The sequence below is a fragment of the Panthera tigris genome, chromosome B1 (genome assembly GCF_018350195.1).
Source record: "Panthera tigris isolate Pti1 chromosome B1, P.tigris_Pti1_mat1.1, whole genome shotgun sequence".
Lineage (NCBI taxonomy): Eukaryota > Metazoa > Chordata > Mammalia > Carnivora > Felidae > Panthera > Panthera tigris.
The window spans coordinates 146924919-146948599 of NC_056663.1; the positions used below are offsets into that span (position 1 = coordinate 146924919).

Sequence of the window (23681 nt, forward strand, 5' to 3'; positions counted from 1 at the left end):
CCTTCCCTTGTAATCTCAAACCTATCCATACATATGCACAGCCAGCCCTCTGTTACTAATGCCTGGAAATCACCAGTTAGAACAGGTTAAGACATCTGTGTGGCTTATGTCCTTCATTACGTTTCCATAAAACAGCCCACATTACAGGGATCTTTTTAAGTACAAACTACAAAACCTTTCAAGGAAAGTGGGGGCAGTAACATTTAACAGCTACACTGAAATTAAGCCTTCAGTGTTCAAAATCCCACAACCACTACCAATTGGGAGGGAACGTGCCAACCACAGATGATGGCAGAGCTGAAAGAGAACTCAGGAAACACCAAGTTCAGCCTCTTGTCACACAGATTTGGGAAAAGAGGGGGCAAAAGAGGTGACTCGCTCTCAGGAGAAGCCCAACTAGAGGTGCAGCTGCCCAAGTGAAACCAGGTTCTCTGGACTCACACTTTACACCGTTCCCCATATCACACAGTGGTTTTCTCCATTTTAAAAAATAAGCCCTAGGAGCGCCTGGGTTGCTCAGTCGGTTACGTGTCTGACTTCGGCTCAGGTCATGATCTCGCGGTCTGTGAGTTTGAGCCCCACGTCGGGCTCTGTGCTGACAGCTCAGAGCCTGGAGCCTGTTTCAGATTCTGTGTCTCCCTCTCTCTCTGACCCTCCCCCATTCATGCTGTGTCTCTCTCTGTCTCAAAAATAAATAAAAACGTTAAAAAAATTAAAAAAATAAAAATAAAAAAGCCCTAGACCCAAGACAACAGTCAACAAACAAACAAACAAACAAACAAACAAACAAAAACCTGATATATGCACGGGCTTCTGCAAACCAAGAGAATGGTGGTGTTCGTGCAACAACAACAACAAAAAAAAATGGCCAAAAGTGATAAACATTTTTTTTAGTTTTATTTATTTATTTTGAGAGACAGAGAGAATGAGCAGAGAGAATGAGCAGACAGAGAGAATGAGGGAATGAGCAAATGGGGCAGAGAAAGAGAGAGAGAGAAAATCCCAAGCAGGCTCCGCACTGTCAGCGCAGATCCCAACGTGGGGCTCAAACCCACCAATGGCGAGATCATGACCTGAGCTGAAGTCTAAGAGTCAGATGCTTAACTGACTGAGCCACCCAGGCACCCTGATAAACATTTTCAAATGAAATACAAGGTCCAAGAAACATTAAACTTCAAGACTAACAAAGGTAATTTATAAATATAACCAATTATGAGATTTTACTAATCTACCAAAGTGGCCAAATGTATATATGAATGTGAAAAGTGGGTGCCACAGGGAATATTCCACATCCTGAGGGTGATGGTAATAACTAGTACAACCTTTCTTGAAGGCCACTCAGCAAATACGTAAACAAAACCCTTCCATACATTCAAACTCTGAATATTTCACCATTAGAAATCTGTACTAAAAAATAAACAATTTCACGCAACTATAACAAAATGTTCGCTTATTCATTACAATAAAAATTTGAAGGCAACTTAAATGCCCAATAATAGATGATTAAATATTTTGCAGACATCAAAATCATGTTCACATATATATTTAATCACATGGAAAGAAATTCGTGTTTTTAAGTTAAAAAGGGCAGATTAAAGTGTTACAGTATGATCCTATTAGTAAAATAAATTTCATAGGCATAAACGGAGATGTACAAAAACTGCTGTGAATGGTGGTATTTTGATTTTTGTGTGTTCTATTTTTCTGGATTATTTCACAATGAACATGTATTACTTTTGTGATAAAAAATACATTGCCATTTTGAAAATCTAAAAGGTGTTAAAAGCAAGGAACGACATGACTAACACATCTGCCAACACGTACAGCCCAGCAATGCCTTTAAATATAAAAATGAGAACTCCAAAAATAGATAGAGCTACATTTTCCTAATCCATTTCCCATCATAATACAATACCTGAAATGGCTTATAATTTTTTTTAACTTAGGAGGGTAGGAAAATCCTCATGCAGTTGCCTTCATGTGTGAATGACACTCTTTCATTGTAGGACTATAATGATGATAGTAATAATCAAGCTATCAAAATAATCCATGTAATGTTTTATCCTTTAATTATTTTAAAGGCAAGTATTCTTCTTAGCATTCAAAGGGGTTCTCCATGAAGAAAACAAGGAGAGGTCCTGAGGAGAATCAGAACTAGGCTGAATGCTGTGTGTAAGTATGAGAAGTGACACCTGCTTAAACAGTCACATGGTGATAGCTTTGCACCTGCAGAGGGAGGATGCTTCTCAGAAGCAGGCCACTGAGAAGAAGGAGCAGGTGGACTGCAAAGAAAGATAAAAATCATGCTATTGTTTGTTTGATATAATCACACCCACTATTATTTCTTTCACTTCTCCTTTGTGGAGATAAGGGGAGGAGGGGAGATGCATCTTAGAGACTGAACTGTACATAATTCACAACTCTGAATTATCAGCACAACGCAGAACAAAACAGCGGCTTCACCTTCTGCTAGAAAAGGATGTTTTAATAACCAAATAATGGCAATAATTCTTCAAGTTACTGTGCCATCTTCTGTCATTTAAAGCGAAATTAGGGCGCTTTTTTCTTCATGCTGTTTAACCCTCTGTAATGTTTTGATTCTTTGAGGATTTTTAAATATTTTTTTTTTCAGCCAGGGACACTCTTTCAAACACACTCTTCCTCCACCCCTGCAAATTTGATCCTTTTCTTCCCCCCCTTCTCCCTCCCTCCTTCCCTTTCTCCCTTCCTTCCTTCCCTTCCTCCCTCCCTCCTTTCTTTTGCTGGTAATGTATGTTATTTGCCTCTGGATTGCTTTTCTGTATTATCAGCTCCAGAATGAGTGATGGTACTTCAAAGTGACATGGTGGTGCCTAATTTTACAATTTAATGACAATTTTTAAAAGTAAAGAGATGGTGGTTAGAGAAAAAGTCCACAACAGATAATAAAAAGTCATGGAAAACTAAAGTGAGAACATAAAATGCTTAATGAATCTTCCTTAAGTTTAGTGAATACCAGAACCTCTTTCTTTGGCCAGTAGCTAAACAAGGCTCCAATATAATATGGGATTCTGTCTCCAACTGCATGGAAAAGATCAGTCAGTTGCCAAAGATCAGAAGCTCCTTAGGATGGTTCCTTCTAGTACTAAAGACACTGAAGACAGTTTTATAGAAAAGCCCAAGTTCTACTGTAGGACTTACTTTCTTACTTACTGGAAACTGTCTAGTGACCCTTAAACCATAACACACATTCTCCTCCGAGACTGTATATATTGCCTAGCCACAAGTTTAATTCCCATTTTATCCAGCATTTATGCATTCTGACTTATTTTTTCAACTTGTCTAATTTCAGACATCTTTGCTCCAGATTAGTTCTTAAAGTCTGAAAACAGAAATTGCAGTTCTCACTCAAAAACTGGACAGATTTTTGCTAACCATGATATTTTTTTGAGTAACAATCTCCCTTGCAGCAAAACAAATCACCCAGAAAACCATCCCTTCTGTTTGCTTCTGTCTTTGTAGACAGGCTCTTGTTCCCTGGGTACAAAAATCCAAGATCTCTCCAGACAACCATTTTCAGCCTCACTTGCCTGGTCATATGTGAAAAATTCCACATACAGCATTATTTCCTACATTATTTTCTAACCTCTGTGGATGTGGATTTGTAACTTATCTCATGTACAAAGTGAGAGATTTGCAAACGTAATTCCAGGGCCTAGAATAGTGTCTGGCACACTGTAGAAGTTCATGCACCACTGCTGAATAAATGCAGGAACTAATTAATTCTGGCCACCCCATATGAAGACATATTTATACTTCCCCCTTCTCCACGTGTACCTTAAGTGTCTCAGGTTCATGAAAAGTGTGAGACTTCTTTGCAAATGGAGCTAACAAGCTCTCTGAAGAAGAATCAGATACATATACATCAGTAAGATATATGCCTCATTTGACAACTAACCTTTTCTTCCAATACAAATGCTATAGCTTTCCTACTATCTTGCTAAAAAACAACAACATCAGAGATGCCATAGACAAGCCTTTTGGCTATAGATATTCAAAGAAATTTTGTGGTGAGTCTGATATACAAGAATTTTATACTGGTCACTTTCTGTGGGGCCACAATCCATGCTGTCTTCCCCATAATCCCAAATGAGGCACCCTGCAGCCCACTTGGAAAAGTGTAGTCATCCATATAGGTCCAGAGAACATCTAGTTATTGAATTTTCCTGGGAATGACAAACAGAGCACCTGTATCTCATTTTGAGAAAAACATGATCTTCAGTACACCTAGATCTGTAGGGTGATAAGGCAGTTTAGGCCAGGCTTTTGTTAGAAAATGAAAACAATTACTACTGTTTGGAATGTAGTGATGTGTGCTCAAGGCGTTCAACGTGATGAGTTAACATTCACCACACAGCACTAATTGCAAAAGATACCAATGCACCAGGAGGTTCAGTGACTTGCTGGTGGGTGTATAAATGATACTCAGCACCAATGTGACAGGACCTGTCACTATCCCATGTGGCTAGTACATGCGGCTGCTGGCTGCTTGCCCCCCATAACCTTTCTTACATATAGTTAAAGGATCTTGACTTCCACCTACAAAATTAGTACCAACCCAGCAACTAGACTATTTTCCTTCTGACATAGGACATAAACCCTATTTTACGGATGATGAAACCGAGGCCCAGAGAAGCTCAGTGCAATGTCTAAGGTCAGAGTTCTAGAAATCTAGTCTCCATACTTCCAGTCCAATATAACCAAGGATAGGAGCAGGGAGCCTCCATTCTAAATATTAGCCTTCCACTAATAAGCGAGGGAAGTGAATGAAGATCTGTACATACACATTTTGATCCCAATAAAAATAATGTGAAAAATTAAAAGCATAAAAGAGAAGACTGAGAACTAAAAACTGGATAGAAACATGCCAAAATGCTAACGATGGCTATGGAGGCACGATGGATGATTTTTTATTTTCTTCTCAATATCTGCCTATATTTTCCAAACCTGCAACAAACCTTACTAGTTTTATAGTATAAAAAAAGAGAGAAAATAAATGTTATAGAATTCATCTGCATTAATGGACACCCATGGGCAGGTTGGTAGAGCTAAAAAGATGATAAAAACTTTAAACAACATACTTACCCACCAACTGGGGGAGAGAAGAAGCCTCCCTGTCAAGCATGATGGATCCTTTCTCCATACATGTCCTCAGCTCAAATAAGCTGTGAAGGGACAATGTGGCCACATGGGGCTTGCTCCATCTTTCCCCACCCTGTTCCACTTTTTCTTCAAATTTAATCCACCTAGGAACATGAGATTAGTGAGCAGCAATTAAAAGTATTCCAACCTTCTCTGGAAATAGCTACATCAACCCCTCCATCTCCACCCCCACCAGCACTTCCAAAATGTCTCCTTTGATGGAGTCTTAAAAGCTTATTATATCGTTAATTGCATTACCTTTATGAATACACCAAACAGAGTCATTAGACTGCTCCTTCACATGGCGTTAGAGGGAACGAAAATAAACCAAAGGGATCTAAGAGCATCCTCGGTTTCCCACCTGTCTATACATAACCATGAAATCCTTAAGAATGATTATTTTACTAGATTTGTAAAATAACATAGGAAAAATGTGCATTTCAAAATTCTCCATGAAAGCCTACACTATGTAAAAATAACCACCGTTGTGAGAATTCTGTTGTGACTTCACAAGGCAAGTTTCTATAAGGTGAAATATCAATTATGAATCAGTATTTATCTTAATTATTTGAAAAATATGGTGTATGAAGTGGTCAGATGAATATAAAATTCCCCTTTAATACTTAAAGAGGGCCAGCATGTGTTGCTATGTCTTACTTTGTATTTCTCTGCTGACACATGTTCCCTTCTCATTGAGATTCTAATGGAAGCTTTTCTCTTCAAGTCTGGCTCCACATGTTTAAAAATACACAAGTTCAGTGAACACATCTATTCTGATAATAATAGATCTCCTATAAACCTTAGCAATGGAACAAACAACGCACTGTCTTTCTAAGACTCCTAGATATTTTGATAACTTAGCAATATACAAGCAACTTTTTAAAAGTTTAATGGAAATGAAAGCAAAACACATTTGACCGTCTGTATATTCCACATATTACACATACAGACTTTTTCTACACTGGTAAAGGAGAACATGAAAGCATCGTCAGTTTGCTATTCATTATGACCCAAAGAAAAATGCTTCTTTCTCTCAATTCAAACCTTCTGAAAGATATTGAAAAAGATAAAGAGGGGGTTAAAAAAAACTGTTTTTCTACATTCTTCACCCAAAGGTTTAATGATTGAAAAATGTTTTCCTAGAAAAAAACTAAACGCTCACCTAGCACACTAAAGATGAGAACAAAGGGCAGAGATCAGAGGAAGCTCTACATAAGGTATTATTTATAGACTGCTCACCACCCCCCAGAGGAGGAAAAAAAACACATTAGTAGAACCAGGAGTGAAAACAGATCAAGAGATCAACCACAGAGTCAGAGAAAATTTAGAATTTTAATCAAGCCCAATACTCACATGATTCACAAGTATTTTAGCCATATCCAAAGACTCTCTGTCTCTACTCCTCTCAGGAAGTCCCTCCTAGCCAGAGAACTCCCACATGTCAATGGTAACCTTATCTCCAACCTCACCCTCAATTCTAAGACCCTCTCCCTTTCCTCTGTATCCCCCATAAATGTAAACAGTGGAGATTTTTACATATTTTCCTCACAAGTTAAAAAGCCCACATCACCACCAAAGTTCTAAAACTTCAGAAGTGGGCCTTGTTTCTTTCCATAAAAGTAGTTGTGAAACATTCCAAGACAGAATACAAGAACCTTTAATATTCATGTGTATGTGTTGTGTGTGTGTGTAATTAACTTAGTAGTTCTTCCCTTAAGTTGCTATTAGTACTACAGAAATAGAAAGAATGAAAGAAAAATGACAATTTTACATCACACTCTTATAGAATCCTATGGATTTGCCTAAAAGATAAAAGGTAATTGGGTTATTTCAAAAGTAATCATTTTATAGAGTATATTACATTGGTTAACTTTAGGTATATTATCTTTTCAGGCTTGCTCACACAATCTTTAACTATGTTTGTTGATACGTGTTATATAAATCATACATTTTTAAAATAATTTTGAAAAGGGGATGGAGGGTTGGGTTAAACAGGTGATGGGGATTAAGGAATGCACCTGTCATGATGAGCACAGGGTGATGTATGGAAGTGCTGAATCACTATATTGTACATCTGAAACTAATATAACACTGTATGTTAACTAACTGAAATTAAAATAAAAACTTAAAATAATTTTGAAGAGTATTTTTATTGAAGTATAATTGGCATAAAATATCCTAATAATTTCAGGTGTATATTATAGTGAATCATATTTACATTTGATGTAATGATTTATTACCCAAGCTAAGGCTCTAGTATATTAAAAGACTCCATAGTATATAAAACCATGTCAGAATTACATATAAGGATGTTATCTATAGGATTGATTCCTTGTTTTTATTCCTAAGAGAATTCTTAGTAGCTGAGGGAGAGAATCTTTGGTCATGGGATGTAAACCCAAGATAAATAACAAAAGCCAGCTAGAAACTCAGTAAAGGGGACTCAGTAAAGGGGAGTGTTTTAGACAGCCCTCAATTCCCTCTTATTTTTATTGAATGAGTCCCTCTTCCTATCAGTTGCCATAGATCTGTATTGCCAAATACATACAATGTGACAGTGGCTCTTTTCTGCCATCATTCTCAACTGTCCAAACTATGTAAGTTTATTTTTTTATATGCACCCCTATGTTAATTGCAGCATTATTTACAATAACCAAGATATAGAAATTAGGATACATGATACAAGGTACAAATATATATATAATAGTGATATATGATTCTGTACATATGAAACTGGTAATATCATATATACATGATATAAATATAATATATAATATATAATGGAATATTATTCATCCATAAAAATAATGAAATCTTGCCATTTGAGACAATATGGATGGACCTCAATAGCACTTTGCTAAGTGAAGTAAGTCAGACAGAGATAGACAAATACCATACGATATCTCTTATATCATATGGCATATCTTACCATATGGTATCATATGGTATGATATCTCTTATATGTGGAATCATAAATATATAAATATAAATAAATATAAATATAAATAACCAAGCTCATAAATACAGACAATAGATTGGGAGTTGTCAGAGGTGGGAAGTGAAGGATAGGAGAAATGGATGATATAAGTTTAATAAAAATTTCTTAAAACAAACAAACAAAAAAAGGATCAAAACCCATGCACTCTTTTGTGACCAATCTGTTATTTCACTCCTCTCCACAGTTTGTATTGTAGGTCACCTGATTAGACTTAAATATGACTTTAAACAAGTTTTAAAAGTACATTTAGAATCATAAATGCCAACCAGCTGGGATTTATGGAATAGCATTAGTCACCCTCCCGGAATACACCAGCCCTTTAGGTCAAGATTTAATCACAAATGAATGAAAATGTAAAATCTCAAAACTAGCCAGTTCCCTAGAATCTATGTTCCTAAGGGATAAGTATGATCTCATAGTTCAGTTTAGCTTCTATTCCACTTTGAGTTCAGTAAATATTAAATGCCGTGATGATGTCATATCATAGCATAGCTAAGGACATAAGGGAAACTCTAGGATAATGACTATTAAATTCCTTCAAAATCTATTGTTCTGATTGTTCAAGGAATCGAGTATATTTCCAACATATGCCTTCAGACATAAAGTAATAGTTTGCCCATTTAAACAGATTGTTCGCATATAGTTTCATTCCAGAAACTACACATGCTATGTCTATCCTCTTCACATTATCAAGGACAAATTTGAAAAAAAAAAAAAACTGAAAACTACTCAATTCAAATCAGAACCCATTAAAGAAAAGGCTAAGGCAAAGGTGCCAAAGTTCAGCCTATCCGAATGCCAATGAATTTGTTAAGGTGTCCCAGAACCATGTAATTACATTTTTTTAAAAAAACAGACATTTTTATTATAAAATGTACTATAAGCTACTATCCACCCTTCATAGTAACTGTGCATAACAATATATTTGCAATAAAGTTTCCTACTTTTCCTTTTGTCTTGGTACTTGACATGTTATAGGAAAATTTATTTCAGAAGTTAGATTTTTAAATGCTTGCAATTACAAAACTGTTGTAACCTTGCAGGAAGAGTTTCTTAGGTAAATTTTATTTATTCCAAGGTTGGAAGAGAAAGAAGATGAAGAAGATGAAGAAGAAGGAGGAGGAGAAAGTACACTCAGTTGAATGTACTTTGAGTGACTGCCAACCAAACGGTATCTCTCTCGTTTATTGAAGAAAAGAGAAGGCCCACTGGGACTCACTGAATTTTGCAACTTTCCAATCATATGATTAAATGTAATTAAGAAAAGACAAGACCTCTAACTTACATGCATGCCAATTTAACAGTGGAAAATAGATGTGACCTTTGCCCTAGAATATAATCCAACTATATAAGACTATTAAAATAATAAATTTCTTGCTAACTAATAAGTGCCTCATTACACCAAAGAAGCCAAGGCTAGTGTGTATCTGGGATAAATTATGTTTTTAAGGAGACCTCTTAAATTTCTAGATCAACTGTGAAAGTTACTGCAAAACAGTGTATGTAACTACAATTACATAGATGATTAGATTCCTTTTCCTTCAGCCTTCTTGTTACAGAAGAAATAAACTTGTTCTGAAATGGAATGTTCCAAAGTAATCCAGTAGAGAAAAGACAGAGAAGTCAGTATATACTGGGAAGAGAGCAGTCTCTCTCCACACCCGCATGGTAAGTGCACATATCTATGCTTGATGGCCATGCCCTATAATCAGGTTTTCCAAAGATAGACTGGGTCAGTATGCCAAGTAGAAACACAAATGGGTGTTCATTTGTGCTGTCCCACTGGAAGTAAAACATCAATACCCTTTTCCTCTGTTGGCTGGCTTTCTTGTTGAAACTTGTGATGGCTTTCCTTTTTACCCAGGTTTGGCAGCAAAAACTGAATCACACTGGGAGACTGGTCTTTAACATATATTCTCATAACAGTGAAGTCCAACATTACCCATATGAATATTCCCTGAAGGAAAACTGAAAGCCAATAACCATTTTTGCAGAGACGTCATTGTCTCAAAGAAATAAAGAATGTGAGGGGTGCCTGGGTGGCTCAGTTGGTTAAGCATCCAGCTTTGGCTCAGGTCATGATCTCACATTTGTGAGTTCAAACCCTATGTCGGGCTCTCTGCTGTTAGTGCAGAGCTTGCTTTAGATCCTCTGTCTCCCTCTCTCTCTGATCCTTCCCCTCCCGCTCCCCCTCGAAAACATGTTTGTTTTCTCTCTCTCTCTCTCTCTCTCTCTCTCTCTCTCTCTCTCTCTCTCTCTCTCTCTCACACACACACACACACACACACACACACACACACACACACACAAATAAACATTTAAAAGAAAGAAAGAACTTGGGGTGGTAGGAGATAGCAGTAGCTCTTCTTCCTGGCTTTGGGCCAACACCAAAGCTAGACCATGGCTTATTCTTTTGCCAGTTTGTATCATGAACCTATTAGCTAATGCCTAGCCACCTTGAAAGTCTTAATAATGAGCATAGGCTTCTTCACTAATACCAAATAATCCATTCTAATTACTGCCATATTACTAAAGGTCAGTACTCGAATGACCTAACACTCAGGAATACACGAATACCCTTCAAAAAAGAGTATTCTCTGCATTCCACTGGTCATATACAATTTCTCAGGTCTAATCATTCTATCCTTTGCACAGTCTTCATTTGTGCTCTATGTTAGAAGAACCAGTAAAAATTCAAAGTTTTAATTTTTAGGAAAGGGAAAAGTAGGGGAAAGATGTTAAAAAAAAAAAAAAAAGAGGGTGGAAGAGTTGGCTGTGCTTCAAACTTCATATAAAGAAAGACTTCCCTTGTGGCTACTGTGCCTTCCAGAAGTTAAATTGGGATAATTTTCCTACTACTGAAACCATTCTCATTATTTTCTGAGACACAGAGCTTAACCTGAACTTCCTGACTAATACTGAATATGCTGTAGTGCTGGGAATCCATATAGGATATTTTTGGTCAAATCCAATCATTAGCCAACTAAAAAGTATAGAGCATTACAAAGGATAGTATTGTGTTTTCTGAGTGTATGGGCTCACAGTAGAAACTGCATTAAGCTAGAGAAGTCTAGTGGGTTAGTTCTCTATGGAATAAAATAAGTCTATGAATTGGGGTCTCCACAGAAGGCAAAGATCTCAATTTTAATAGTCAGCCAGAAAAATATTCATAGAACATTTTCACATATAAAATGAATCCCTTCTAAATACTAAACTTTTATTAGTCTGAGACATTTGAGAGCTTTTAATGGAGGAAAATCTCCTATCACATCTGGAAACTGGACATCATAAATGGTGGTCAGAAATTACTGCAAAAACATTCTGAAGCAGAGAATGTTCCAAGAACTAAAGATTACTAAAAATCTGAATCCGTTCTGGAGGTACAATCACCTTCCAGCCTCCCAACAGGATCTGGGTGGAGCGGACTACTAAGAATCAAGGTACTATTTCTCCATTCCTTCATTCTGTTAGAACATATTTCTTGACTATGGATAGTATCCCAGGTAGTTGTAGACTAGAAATATAGTGGTGAACAAAAAAAACAAAAAATTCCTGCCCTCGTGGAACTTTAATTTTATTGGGAAGAGAAAATAATAAGATATGCAATATGCTAAATGGTGGTAAGTGCCAAGGACAAAATAACAGAGGATGGAGGTTATGGAGTGTTGGGGGAAGGTTTCAACTTTAGATGGGGTAGCCACTGAGAAGATAATATTTGAATAAATACCTGAAGGAGGAGGGGAAATGAGCCATGTAGATAACTGGGGTTGCAGCAAGGTGAGCACTTCAGACAGAGAGAACAGCAAGTGTGATGTCCCTGACACAGGAACATGACTGGACAGTGAGTGAACAGGGGAGAGAAGCAGGAGATGAGGTCAAAGATATCATTGTGGATTGTTCATGAGGGAGATAAGGCCAGGTGCAAAGAGATGGACTAATTAGGAAGCATGTGCAGTAATCTAGATGAGAAATGATGGTGGCTGGGACCTGGGTTGTGGCAGTGCTGAATGTGAGATGTGGTGAGATTCTGAGTATCTCGATATCTTTGAGGGTAAAATTAATAGGAGTTGCCAACGGATCAAGTAAGGGGTGTAGAGAAAGAAGGCAAGGAAAACTCCAATGTTTCTGGCTTGCGTAACTAGAAGAATGGAGTTGTTCACTGCGGTGCAAAACTCTGTAGGAGAAGCAGATCTGAGGCAGGAAGATTAGCAGCTCAATATTAGACATGATATTTTGAGAAGGGGATTAGCCATCCAATTATTTGTTTTCAGTCATATAAGGAAAGAATCTGGGCTAGAGAACTTAAGACAGATGGCATCAGCATATTGATGAATTAGTTTGAAACTTCAAACATAGGTCCTCTTCTGAGTTTTACCAATGGTGTGCTAGGTACCTTGGGTCTGTCATTCAGCTGTTCATCAGTCAGAAAGAGATGACATCAAAGAACTCCAACTTTGGTCAAGTAATGTTTCTAAGAAAGTATTATATTTAGCACAGTTGTTTCTAAAGGCAATCGGTTCTCAACTAATCACACTTAAAAAAATATGACTGAGCACCTATTATGGTGCCAGGCACAGTGAGGCACTAGGAATACAGTAGTGAAAGACAGACATGGTGGTCCCTGCTTTCAGATGAATTGGTGTAATGAAGAAGACAAAATGAAAACAATAATATTATATCTACATTTAATTAACCAATAGTGAGGCGTCTGGGTGGCTCAGTCAGTTAAGCATCTGACTTCGGCTCAGGTCATGATTTCACAGCTTGTTGGTTAGAGCCCCACGTTGGGCTCTGTGCTGACAGCTCAGAGCCTGGAGCCTGCTTCGGATTCTGTGTCTCCCTCGCTCTCTCTGCCCCTCCTCCATTCGCGCTCTGTGTGTGTGTCTCTCAAAAATAAACATTAAAAAAAATGTAAAGAAGTTATAGAGTGTAGACTAGAGTGAGTCTATTTCTTCCTGGAAAGCACCCCCCTCCCACCAACAACACATGGTGTACTCCCACCACACATTCTCTCCAGCAGTACAGTCTCTCAGGGATTGATGACATCACCCAAAAATGACACCTGTGTTGTCAAGGAAATAAGTCCTTAAAGATGGTAAAGTATTCAAAATTATGTGAATCTTTAAGAATCTTAAACGAAAGTACAATGTCCGTTTCACTCAACGTTGAATTACCTACACAGTGAACTGTTACCTCCTCCTTTCTGAGGCCAGAGGTCACATAAAATAGAGCCTGTCTTTGACTGAAAGAAAAAGCAGAAAGCTACACCTGAAGTCTACTCTATGATAGGTACTCACACAGGAATTTCAAGATGAGAATAAGAATAACAGTAGCTCTTCTGGTCACAACTGACTATACCAGTATACACACAGGGATGGAATTATAGAGCTATGAGATATGCATGAAGTTAGAGAGGTGCAACGCAGTATCACCCTCAGTTGATAGAACAGGGCACTCAAGCTCGGGAAGACTCCATGAGTACATGACTGGCCCAAAGCTAAGTAGCCCATTAGCACCAAAGCTAAGATTAGACCAAAATCTCCCCAACACTTAATTCAGGCTGCGCCAGTACAATTCTTACTATGGTTTTTTTTTTTTCTCCTAGAAAGAAGGAAAAGAAAAAATTAAATGGAGATACTAGTAAAAGGTTCCAATTTGAAGGCCTTCTTTTGGAGGATGTTTTATGAACCCAAGGTGTACTTTATGTAGGACTTTTAATACCCAGGTTATAGGTACTGAGAGAAAGGAATGAGAGAGAGTTACTGTATCATGGAAAGAGGTCCTGAAAAACCAAGAATGAAGAGCTTCAACAGGGAGCGTAAGAGGTGGAGAAGTAGAAATGTGCTACAGGCAGCTTTCTAATAAGGAGAAAATATTAACAGAAGAGTTCAAACAAGCACACTTGCTTTAAGTGTCTGTATGTTAGAAAGACAGTTATCCAGCAAATGGAAAATAACATATTTAAGATGAGGTCTCTTTCCTTAATGCTACTAGGAGGGCCAGGAGCAAAATGTAATGATTTTTTTTTTTCTGAGCACAGTTTAAATTATGGAAGATAAGAGATTATCCATGGATTCTACTCTACTTTTTTTTTTCTACTGAATTTTTTTTAAAGCAGATTGTTTCCACATAGATAAACTACCTAGAAATTCTTGGTGAGAAATAAAAGCTTCTCTACCATTATCAAATGAATTAATTTATAAAGCTTTTCTACTATTAAAAATCCTAAATGGCTGAAGACATTCAAAAGTACTTTACAACAGGAGCACCTGGGTGGCTCAGTCGGTTAAGCATCCGACTTTGGCTCAGGTCATGATCTCACAGTTTGTGAGTTCAAGCCCTGTGTCGGGCTCTGTGCTGACAGCTCAGAGCCTGGAGCCTGCTTCAGATTCGGTGTCTCCTCTCTCTACCCAACTTGTGCTCTGTCTCTCTATGTCTCTCAAAAAATAAATGTAAAAAATTTTTTAAAAAAGTACAACAGAAATAATAATAAATCCATAAACCTACAGAGCACAAGTCTCAGTAACTAAACAAAAATTACCAAAAAAATCCAATTAACTTGATGAACACTTGATTACAAATGATATGATGCATGAAGCTTTTAAGACATGCCCCAGAAATAAGGTGCCTGGCTGGCTCAGTCAGAAGAGCATGGGACTCTAGATCTTGGGGTCATGAGTTCTAGCCCCATATTGGGTGCAGACCCCAGAAAATAAATGTTCTTCCTTTAACTCCCAAAAGAACCTCATCCAGTAAAGGAAAGACTATTGGGTTAGTGGTTCTTTATATCTCATCAACTTTTACTGATCGTAGATGATAAAAAATATATTTCTTTCTGGTTCTAGAATGACCTAACAAGAACCAGAACAGCTGACATAAATCTCTTTTCCATCTACATCTGTTGAAGACTTTCACTTATTTTGCTTTTTTTTAAACCCAAAGCCATGATAATGATTTGACTTGCCTCACTTCTGATTATACTGAACACACTTGAGACTCTTCAGTAAGATACAGTGACCTGTGTGTGAGCTTCTTTTGCTCACTTCTTTTTTCCCAGTACTTCATGAGTGCCTGACATATACTATGCATTCAAAAAAACACGGGCTGAAGTTAACTGATTTGAATTAAATTACAGACTATAAAAGGCGTGTCTTAACAATATTTTTCTTGTGAAAGTGAAATATATTGAATCTCCATGTGACTATGACAGTGAGAGACCAATAACTGCATTATATCTAAGTTTTTATATTATATAATTGCTGTATATCCTAGAATTACAGCGTGGAGTATATAACGGAGTCTACATCCAGAAAGAAAGTAAAGCTCTATTATCATGAGACAAATGAAGCCTTAGATGTATCGGTAGTGCTTAACAATTTACAAAGTATTTCCATATGTATACACGCATATAGACATGTATATAAATATCCATGCTATAATTAGACAAATATTAAGTAGTATTACACTTACATATATTATCTATCTTACATTGCGTTCATATATATTATATGTAGTAGATCATTTTATTGATGATGAAATCAAAGTTCTGAGAAACTGCGTACTGGGCAGCTAACAGGTGAGAAATCTGAAATTGAACTCAGGTCTCTAAACTTCCAATTCAAGTGAACGTTCTACTTGGCTTTTTGTTGGATACTTAAAAGATAATATATTTTCACTTGGAATAATGGCAAGTTTGTGGATAAACAGTCATTGTCTTTGCAACCTCCCTCCTAACTGGGAATGGACAAAAAAATCAGACATGATTTCACAAGATACCCTGGCATGTGGAGACTGTGGACACATATCTCTAGCCTATCATGTTAGGGTGCTTGAGTTTATCTAAGACATTTTACTATTAAACAGCATACGAATGGAGGTTTACTTCTAATTCCTTATAAAGGTTAAAACTGTAACAACATGAATCAATGAAACAATGTTCCAGCAGTGAAATAAAGGGTGTCCTGCATCCACATCAATACAAAAGAGAATTAAAAGAATCCTTTCATTCCTTAACCCAGCCAACATGATGCTCATCAGTTATTCAAAGTGTGAAGGAGAGAGAAAGATGCTCACGGACAATAATCTTGCCCTGCATTTGATTCCCCAGGTCAGCAGTGCACAGCCAGCCATGCCTCACCTCGCTGTCTCCTTCCACTCCATCTCCTGCCCATCCACGGCCAGCAGCTCATCCAGTTCGGTGAAGAGTTGAGGGGGTGCGGGGCTGTCATCCTCCTCACCCAAGATGAATCGGATACGTTCTGCAGCAGGAGAGACTGCGGAAGTGAAAATACTGCGGTTAAACACTGGCTGGACAACCCTGAGGAAAGTGTAGCTTCGAGCTCTTCCTCTGTCCCCAAGGCTGTTGGACTTCCAATCCATGTTTTCCGTGGACATCCTCCTTGCTGGGCCTCCCTTATCCCCAACCTAAAGACAGAAAGAACTCAAAGCCCTTCTCTGTTCCTTCAGTCCTAAGCTGTATCTCAGCTCGCCACCGCTCTCCAGGACAGGGCTCCGGTTCTGTGTGGAGTGTCACAAAGAACCTTTAGCCCTCAGATGAGCTGAGGTCCAACCACATGACCTTCCCTCCTTCCCCACTTATGACCCATCCAAAATTAGTAGACAGAAACCAGCCTGAGCCAATCACTTCTTCTACAGCAATAGGAGGGGGCAACAGAGCACTCCAATCCTGAGTTACCCCAGGCCCTTGCCTCCCACCCACCCGCCCTCTGTCCAATGCCTAAAGCTCATGCCCTCACAGGATCCTCGCTGCCCGTAACTTGCTAAGTGCAAAGTTGATGAGGGAATATTTAACAAGATGGGGCCTCTTCTTTACATAATGGCAGTACCCAAAAATGTTTAGTCACACTTCAATACACTTGAAAAACAAGCCCAAGTAAACTATTGTACACCTGAGGAAAAAAACCTTTCTGACACACTCAAGCACATAATTGAATGCCCTACTAGCTCCTTTTGACCCTATCTCCTGAAAATCTTGTAACAAAAAATTAACTAGAACTTCTCTCAGGTTGTGGTTAATTTTCCCTTTTCTTTTTTTTTAAGGAAAACATCTGAAAACTGATGGCCATATTACAAAACTAAGGCACAGAGATACTCTTTAAAATCCCTGGGTAAAGCCAAGAATGGTATATCCATGTGAATGTAGTCCAGGTACACAGATACATATGTGTGTATACACACACACACACACACACACACACACACACACACGATTGCAGAAATATATGTACTCAATAAAAAAAGAAAATTCTTACCATCTGAAAACTACTATAATAGGACAGGATGCAATGCCACAGATCAAAAAATACTACAAATAAACTCATGAAAAATATTCAACCTAACTAGTCATCAAAACTAATTATTAAAATAATGAGGTGTCTGGGTGGCTCAGTCAGTTAAGCATCCAATTCTTGATTTTGGTTCAGGTCATATTTCACGGTCGTGATCAAGCCCCACATCGGGCTCCATGCTGTCAGTACAGAGCCTGCTTGGGATTCTCTCTCTCTCCCTCTCTCTCTCTGCCCCTCCCCTGCATGCTCTCTCTCTCTCAAAATAGAATAGAATAGAATAGAATAGAATAGAATAGAATAGAATAGAATAGAATGAAATAAAATACATGTTTTACCTATGAAAATGGCAAATATTTTCAAAAATGATCATCCCAATGTTGCCAGAGATTTAGAACATGTACACCAGCACCTCTCAGTTTATGTCACTGGTAGAAGCCTAAGTGGGAATATCTCTCTGAAGGGAAATTTAAAAGGATATGAAAATGTTTTAAAAGTATATATATCATGTGAGCCAGTAATGCTACCACTAAAAAGACATTCATTCCGAGTAATAGTTGTTATCTCAAAGACTGAGGTATCCACTGCAACATTGTTGATAACTGTGAAAAATAAAAGCCTAAATGTCCAAAAAGGATTGGTTAAATAAACTGTATTACAACTATCCAATAAATTACCATGTAGTTATAAAACATGAAGCCAAGATTATTTTTTGACATATATACAAGATTAAATGAAAAATAAAATTGCAAAATCATGCAAATAAAGTGATTCCACTTTAGTAAAGAAAAAAATACACATATATCCACAAAATAAAGTCTGGAGTTGAGAGAGCCCTCACTCTGCATGGTTCCAGTGTGTGTGAATTCCAGGCACCACCATTTAGTTAAAGAACACCAGTCCCCCAATAATACAGTTCAAATTTCAGTTATCATAGTGTGTTAACTGTGAGTAATTGCACAAAGGACGAATTTCACTGCAAGCTCTTCAGTCCATAAGTTACTATGTAAATAACATATATACATCATGATCAGTGACCAATCATAATGCTTTTTGCAAAGTCTGTCAGTGATTGGTCACTGGCCATCTGGTACCCAGTTCATATACAGGCAGCAAAGTGTGTATCTGTGTTGCCTTCCTATCTTTCAATGATAAATTCATATAATATAAATAACCAAAAGAGGGAAGTAGCCAAAAGAGATGAAAGTCGAGTACAGACAAAAAGTGATATGGTAGAAATGAAATCTGTGTCAAATGTAAAAGGGGTTACAGAAGACAGAACGCTGCTCATGGGGAGGTTGACAATGCCGCCAATCGCCATGTGAGAGAATCTAGACACACAGTCAAAAGGCGCACAGCGCAGCACACAAACTTCACAATGTAAATAACAAAAGTGGCTGAACCAAAACAATAAAGATGTCCCAGAGGAAGTGATGCTAGCAAAACAGAAAACAAACAAAAAACCCACACACATTAAAAAAAAAAACTCACATTAAAGGAACTCTCAGAGACATTTCTTGACACGGAAAGCAAAAAGGAGAAAATGTTGAAAGCGGATCCAAACTTAGAGAGGAGTATGCAATTTGGTTGGGAACAGAAAAGATGCTTGCTTCATATCATACGTTGTACAATGGGACGAAGGCAAGCCTATTCAAACTACTTCTGAGAAGATTTTAAGAAGAAACAAAACACTTTAATCTCAATGCTTCTGATGATTTAGAGTGTGCTAAATATTAGTTTTACTATTTTTTTCATTTTCCTGTATCTTATAACAAACAGCAAGAAAGATTTCAATGACACGGCAAAATTTTTTAAAGGTCAAAGAAAAATAGTAGCTTTTCTCATTGATTATTAGGATTGTTTTGCATTAACTTCAGCTTGAATGGTCATATTTATGGCCTCGCACTACCACGCAAAGCAAGGACGGCCTACATATACAACTTTTAAATGTTATACAGTTTATTTCTAGGGCTTCTATTTTCTTCCTTTCACTTTTCTATCTGTTCTGCAGTGTGCACAATTCATTCATGCATTCATTCAGCAGTATTTATGGAGTACTGTCTTTGCTCTAAATAGGCTTAGTTTCAGGCTCTGAAGATAAAGGAAAAAACTTGACAAGATCCTTGTTCTTATCAAGTTTACATCTCTAGAAAGGGATGCAAACATTAACTAATTAATTGTTCAGTGAATAATTAATTGCTTAAATGAATGAATAAATTAGTACATAAACCAAAAAAATATATCTGCAGACTGTTCTGTGTTTGCGGAACATTCAAATAAGATAATTGAATATATATTAATATAAGATACAATATATTTAATTTCAGTAATTAGAGAAAAAATGACTGTGAAATTTCTTAACATCTCTGTGAGAAACAAAAAATAAAAGTTCCAGAACTTTTACTCAAAAAGACTTGCAATGCCTTTCCAACCAAGAAATGGAAAGTGTAATCATTCTAGAGAATCATGGAAGTCATGAAAGAAATGATGGGGGTGGGTAAGAAATGATGAGTACAATTTGGAATCTGTCTAAGACTTCAGACTACTAAAAATGTGGTTATACAATAGTGGTTCTGAAACAGACAATCAGAGATTTGATGGACTTTTCATCAACGTTCAACATCAAAGATTGCTGAGGTAGAACTAGCTTTTGGAAAGGAAAAATGTACATTTAGAGGATCAATTTTTTTGTTCATTTCTAAAAACGTGATGTTAGTCCCCACCTCTAACAGAGAAGAATAAATCTTTCTCCTCATTAGAAAAGAGACTCTACCTGCAGAGCCACAGCACATATCTCTGCTCAGCTCTGATCCAAGGAGCAGTACTCTGAGATCCAGGATCCTCAAATGAGGAAAGCACAACTCACTGCTTATCAGACAGACTTAGCTGTGGCTTCCACACACTGGAATGGAAGAAGGCTGTGACATTACTACCAATTCGCACTCTCTGGGTCTCATGTGTAACTTGTCTTATGTACTAAGCACAGCTTCTGAACGACCAGTATTACAATCCCCTTTGGGATAAAATTCCAAAATCTTGTGTCATAAACTCGCTTGATACTCCAGTAAGTTTCTTTCCTCAGTTGCTCCCCTAAGGTTCCCCAGAAATTAGAAGAGGCCACAGCAATTGTACTGCGAATACAGACCTGTGGGAAGGGCATGCTCTGTAGCCAGCAAATACCCTTCCCCATTTCTAACATCATTCTTAACATAAAGATATGCAGAATGAGAGTCTCCCTAATGAAGGATGTCAGGAATTCATTTTTTCCCCGTAACTTTTTTTTTTTTAACGTTTATTTATTTTTGAGACAGAGAGAGATAGAGCATGAACAGGGGAGGGGCAGAGAGAGAGGGAGACACAGAATTGGAAGCAGGCTCCAGGCTCTGAGCCATCAGCCCAGAGCCCGACGCGGGGCTCGAACTCACGGACTCACAGACCGTGAGATCGTGACCTGAGCTGAAGTCGGACGCTCAACCGACTGAGCCACCCAGGCGCCCCTCCCCGTAACTTTTAATCAAATAGGGAAATGAGCTAAATAGAAGACATAGCATTGAGATTAAGCATATAGACTCTGGAACCAAACTACCTAGGTTTGGATCCAAACTCTGCTACTTTTATGCTGTATGACCTGAGACAAGTTAATTACCCTTTCTGTGTCTCAAGTTCCCCACCTGAAAAACAGGATGGTGATGATCATTATAGAGGCTAAAATACAAGGTTTAAATTAGTTTAAAAATTGCCAGCCCTTACCAGCAAAACCTGACTAGCTTCTAAGAAAGAAAGTACTCACAGATATTGGCCCTAAGAGCCCCTATATGTTGAAAATATATAAGGTAGGAAAGAAAAAGGCCAAAAGTTCTGCACGTGTTACTTCAGTGAATTTAGTAGCTTTGGTAATGAGAACATAAAGGTGTACCTTTCTGGGAAACAGCCAATAAAAGAACAGGGGAAAATAAACCTTTTTAGTCTCACTTTAATACGGGAGGGGAGAAAACATCAGAAAACCAACCTGCATTACAGATGAATAGATTATGATTCTAAGTAATAACTAACCTAGTTTCATCACAAAAGAGAACCTGGAGAAAAATGAAAGAGAGTGACAGGGAGACAGGAAATAAGGGAGAGAAAGAAAAACTGTCAAATTAATCCAATCACCTTTGTCAGAACAGAAGGCCTGTAGATCAAAGCCAAGTTAATGCCTCTAATCTGCCTTGATTTTTTTTTTCTTCTTTTTTTATTCTGCCCTCTGGTTAGAATGTGTTTTGGACTTTTTTTTTTCAAAAAAAACCAAAAATACCCACTCCCACCGCCAGCACCCACAGCACACGTCATGTACACATCGTCACAACCGAATGATTGCTGAGCCTGAACTTGGCCTCAGAGCAGCCACTGTCTATCAATCAAAGATGATGTATGAGAGGACACTTCACCATGCCTGGCTAAACAGTCAACTCTCAGTTTGCCTTTCATGTCACTTTGGGTCCAATCTGTGTGTCCAACCAGTCTCCTACAACACCCCAGAAGTGTCTGGTGACAGAAGAACATACCTGCTCAGTTTTGCACCAAGCTCAGCCAGGAGTCCCAGTGTCACAAGCAAGCTCAGAGGTGTTTATTGCTGCTGTCACAGTTCATCTGCTAACCTGTGTCCCAGAAGATGGGCAACGGCAAGAACAGAAACCTACCCTGGCCCCGTTCAGGAATGAATTTAAGAATTTCCGGAGAAGGACCACAACCTCAGCAGAAGGTAAACAGAATTTTGTGATTATGGGTAGGAAGACATGACTCTCTCTTCCCTAGAAGAGCTGACCTTTAAAGGACAGAATTAATCCAGTTCTAAGTAGAGAACTCAAGGAACCTTCACAAGGAGCTCATTTTCTAGCCAAAAGTCTGGATGATGACTTAAAACGTATTAAGCAATCAGAATTAACAAAGAAGTGGACGTGGTTTGGACAGTGGGAGGCAGTTCTGCTTATAAGGAAACTATGAACAAGCCAGGCCATCCTAGACTAGCTGTAACAAGAATCATGCAGGAATTTGAAAGCAACACATTTTTTCCATAAATTGATTTGGAGAAATGTAAACTTCTCCCAGAATACCCAGGTGTTCTTTCTGGTGTCCAGGAGGAAAAAAGTGTTATGTATAAATTTGAAGTGTATAAAGATAACAATTAATGTGAATGTGTTTTCTGATTTACTTCAAGTTGCTCCCTCTCCCCTCTAATTATATATTTTAATATTAGGAAAAAAAGACTTTGGTTGACTTTAGAACAATGGGTAATTATTTCTTTTTTTCCCCTTAATCTTTTTTAATTTGTTTATTTTTTAATTTACATCCAAGTCAGTTAGCATACAGTGCAACAATGATTTCAGGAGTAGATTCCTTAGTGCCCCTTACCCATTTAGCCCATCCCCCCTCCCACAACCCCTCCAGCAACCCTCTGTTTGTTCTCCATATTTTAGAGTCTCATGTTTTGTCCCCCTCCCTGTCTTTACATTACTTTTGCTTCCCTTCCCCTATGTTCATCTGTTTTGTATCTTAAAGTCCTCATATGAGTGAAGTCATATGATATTTGCCTTTCTCTGACTAATTTCACTTAGCATAATACCCTCTCTTTCCATCCATGTAATTACAAATGGCAAGATTTCATTCTTTTTGATTGCCGAGTAACACTCCATTATATATATACACAACATCATCTTTAACTGGATAATTATTTCTAAGCAATGTGTTTTATTTATTAATCTTAATCTTAACTAGACTATAATTAAGATTAATCTTAACTAGATTATGCCAAATACCATTTGTGGAACTTTTCTCGTTATCACTGTCTGAATACTCATCAAGGATGAGCACCTGCCTAGGGGTAGCACATCTACCAAGACACCAAAGTGGGAGAATCCCCAGATAGCATGGGTTGAAACCACGACCTTTAAAGATAGGAGCAAGACAGATCTGTGAAAAAGTCTGAAATAAATTATACATAGAAGAGCTAGAACTCAGATATTAACAGAAAATTAGATCAAAGTAGGGACATGAATTACTCTATGTATATCACACTTCTGAAAAAAAGTTCTGTTCGCTCAAACAGGAAATCAGTGAGTTGAGAACTCCAGTATAATCCATATGGATAGTGAAGAAGCAGGTAGGAGACCATCCTTTGAAGGTTAAAAGATAAGGTCTGAGATATCTAAAAACTC

General features: G+C 37.8%; 1 protein-coding gene and 1 pseudogene across 1 annotated transcript in view; one reads left to right on the top strand and one right to left on the bottom strand.

Moving 5' to 3' along the window:
* Positions 1 to 23681, bottom strand: part of SLC4A4 (solute carrier family 4 member 4) — a 356758-nt gene that overhangs the window by 202724 nt on the left and 130353 nt on the right. The window contains exons 4-5 of the mRNA XM_042984402.1: positions 16317 to 16452; positions 5125 to 5285 (exon numbers count right to left, since the gene is read on the bottom strand). Of these exons, the coding sequence (XP_042840336.1) occupies positions 5125 to 5285; positions 16317 to 16452 (297 nt within the window). The remainder of the gene's footprint in view (positions 1 to 5124; positions 5286 to 16316; positions 16453 to 23681) is intronic.
* Positions 22124 to 22655, top strand: LOC102957801 (annotated as a pseudogene).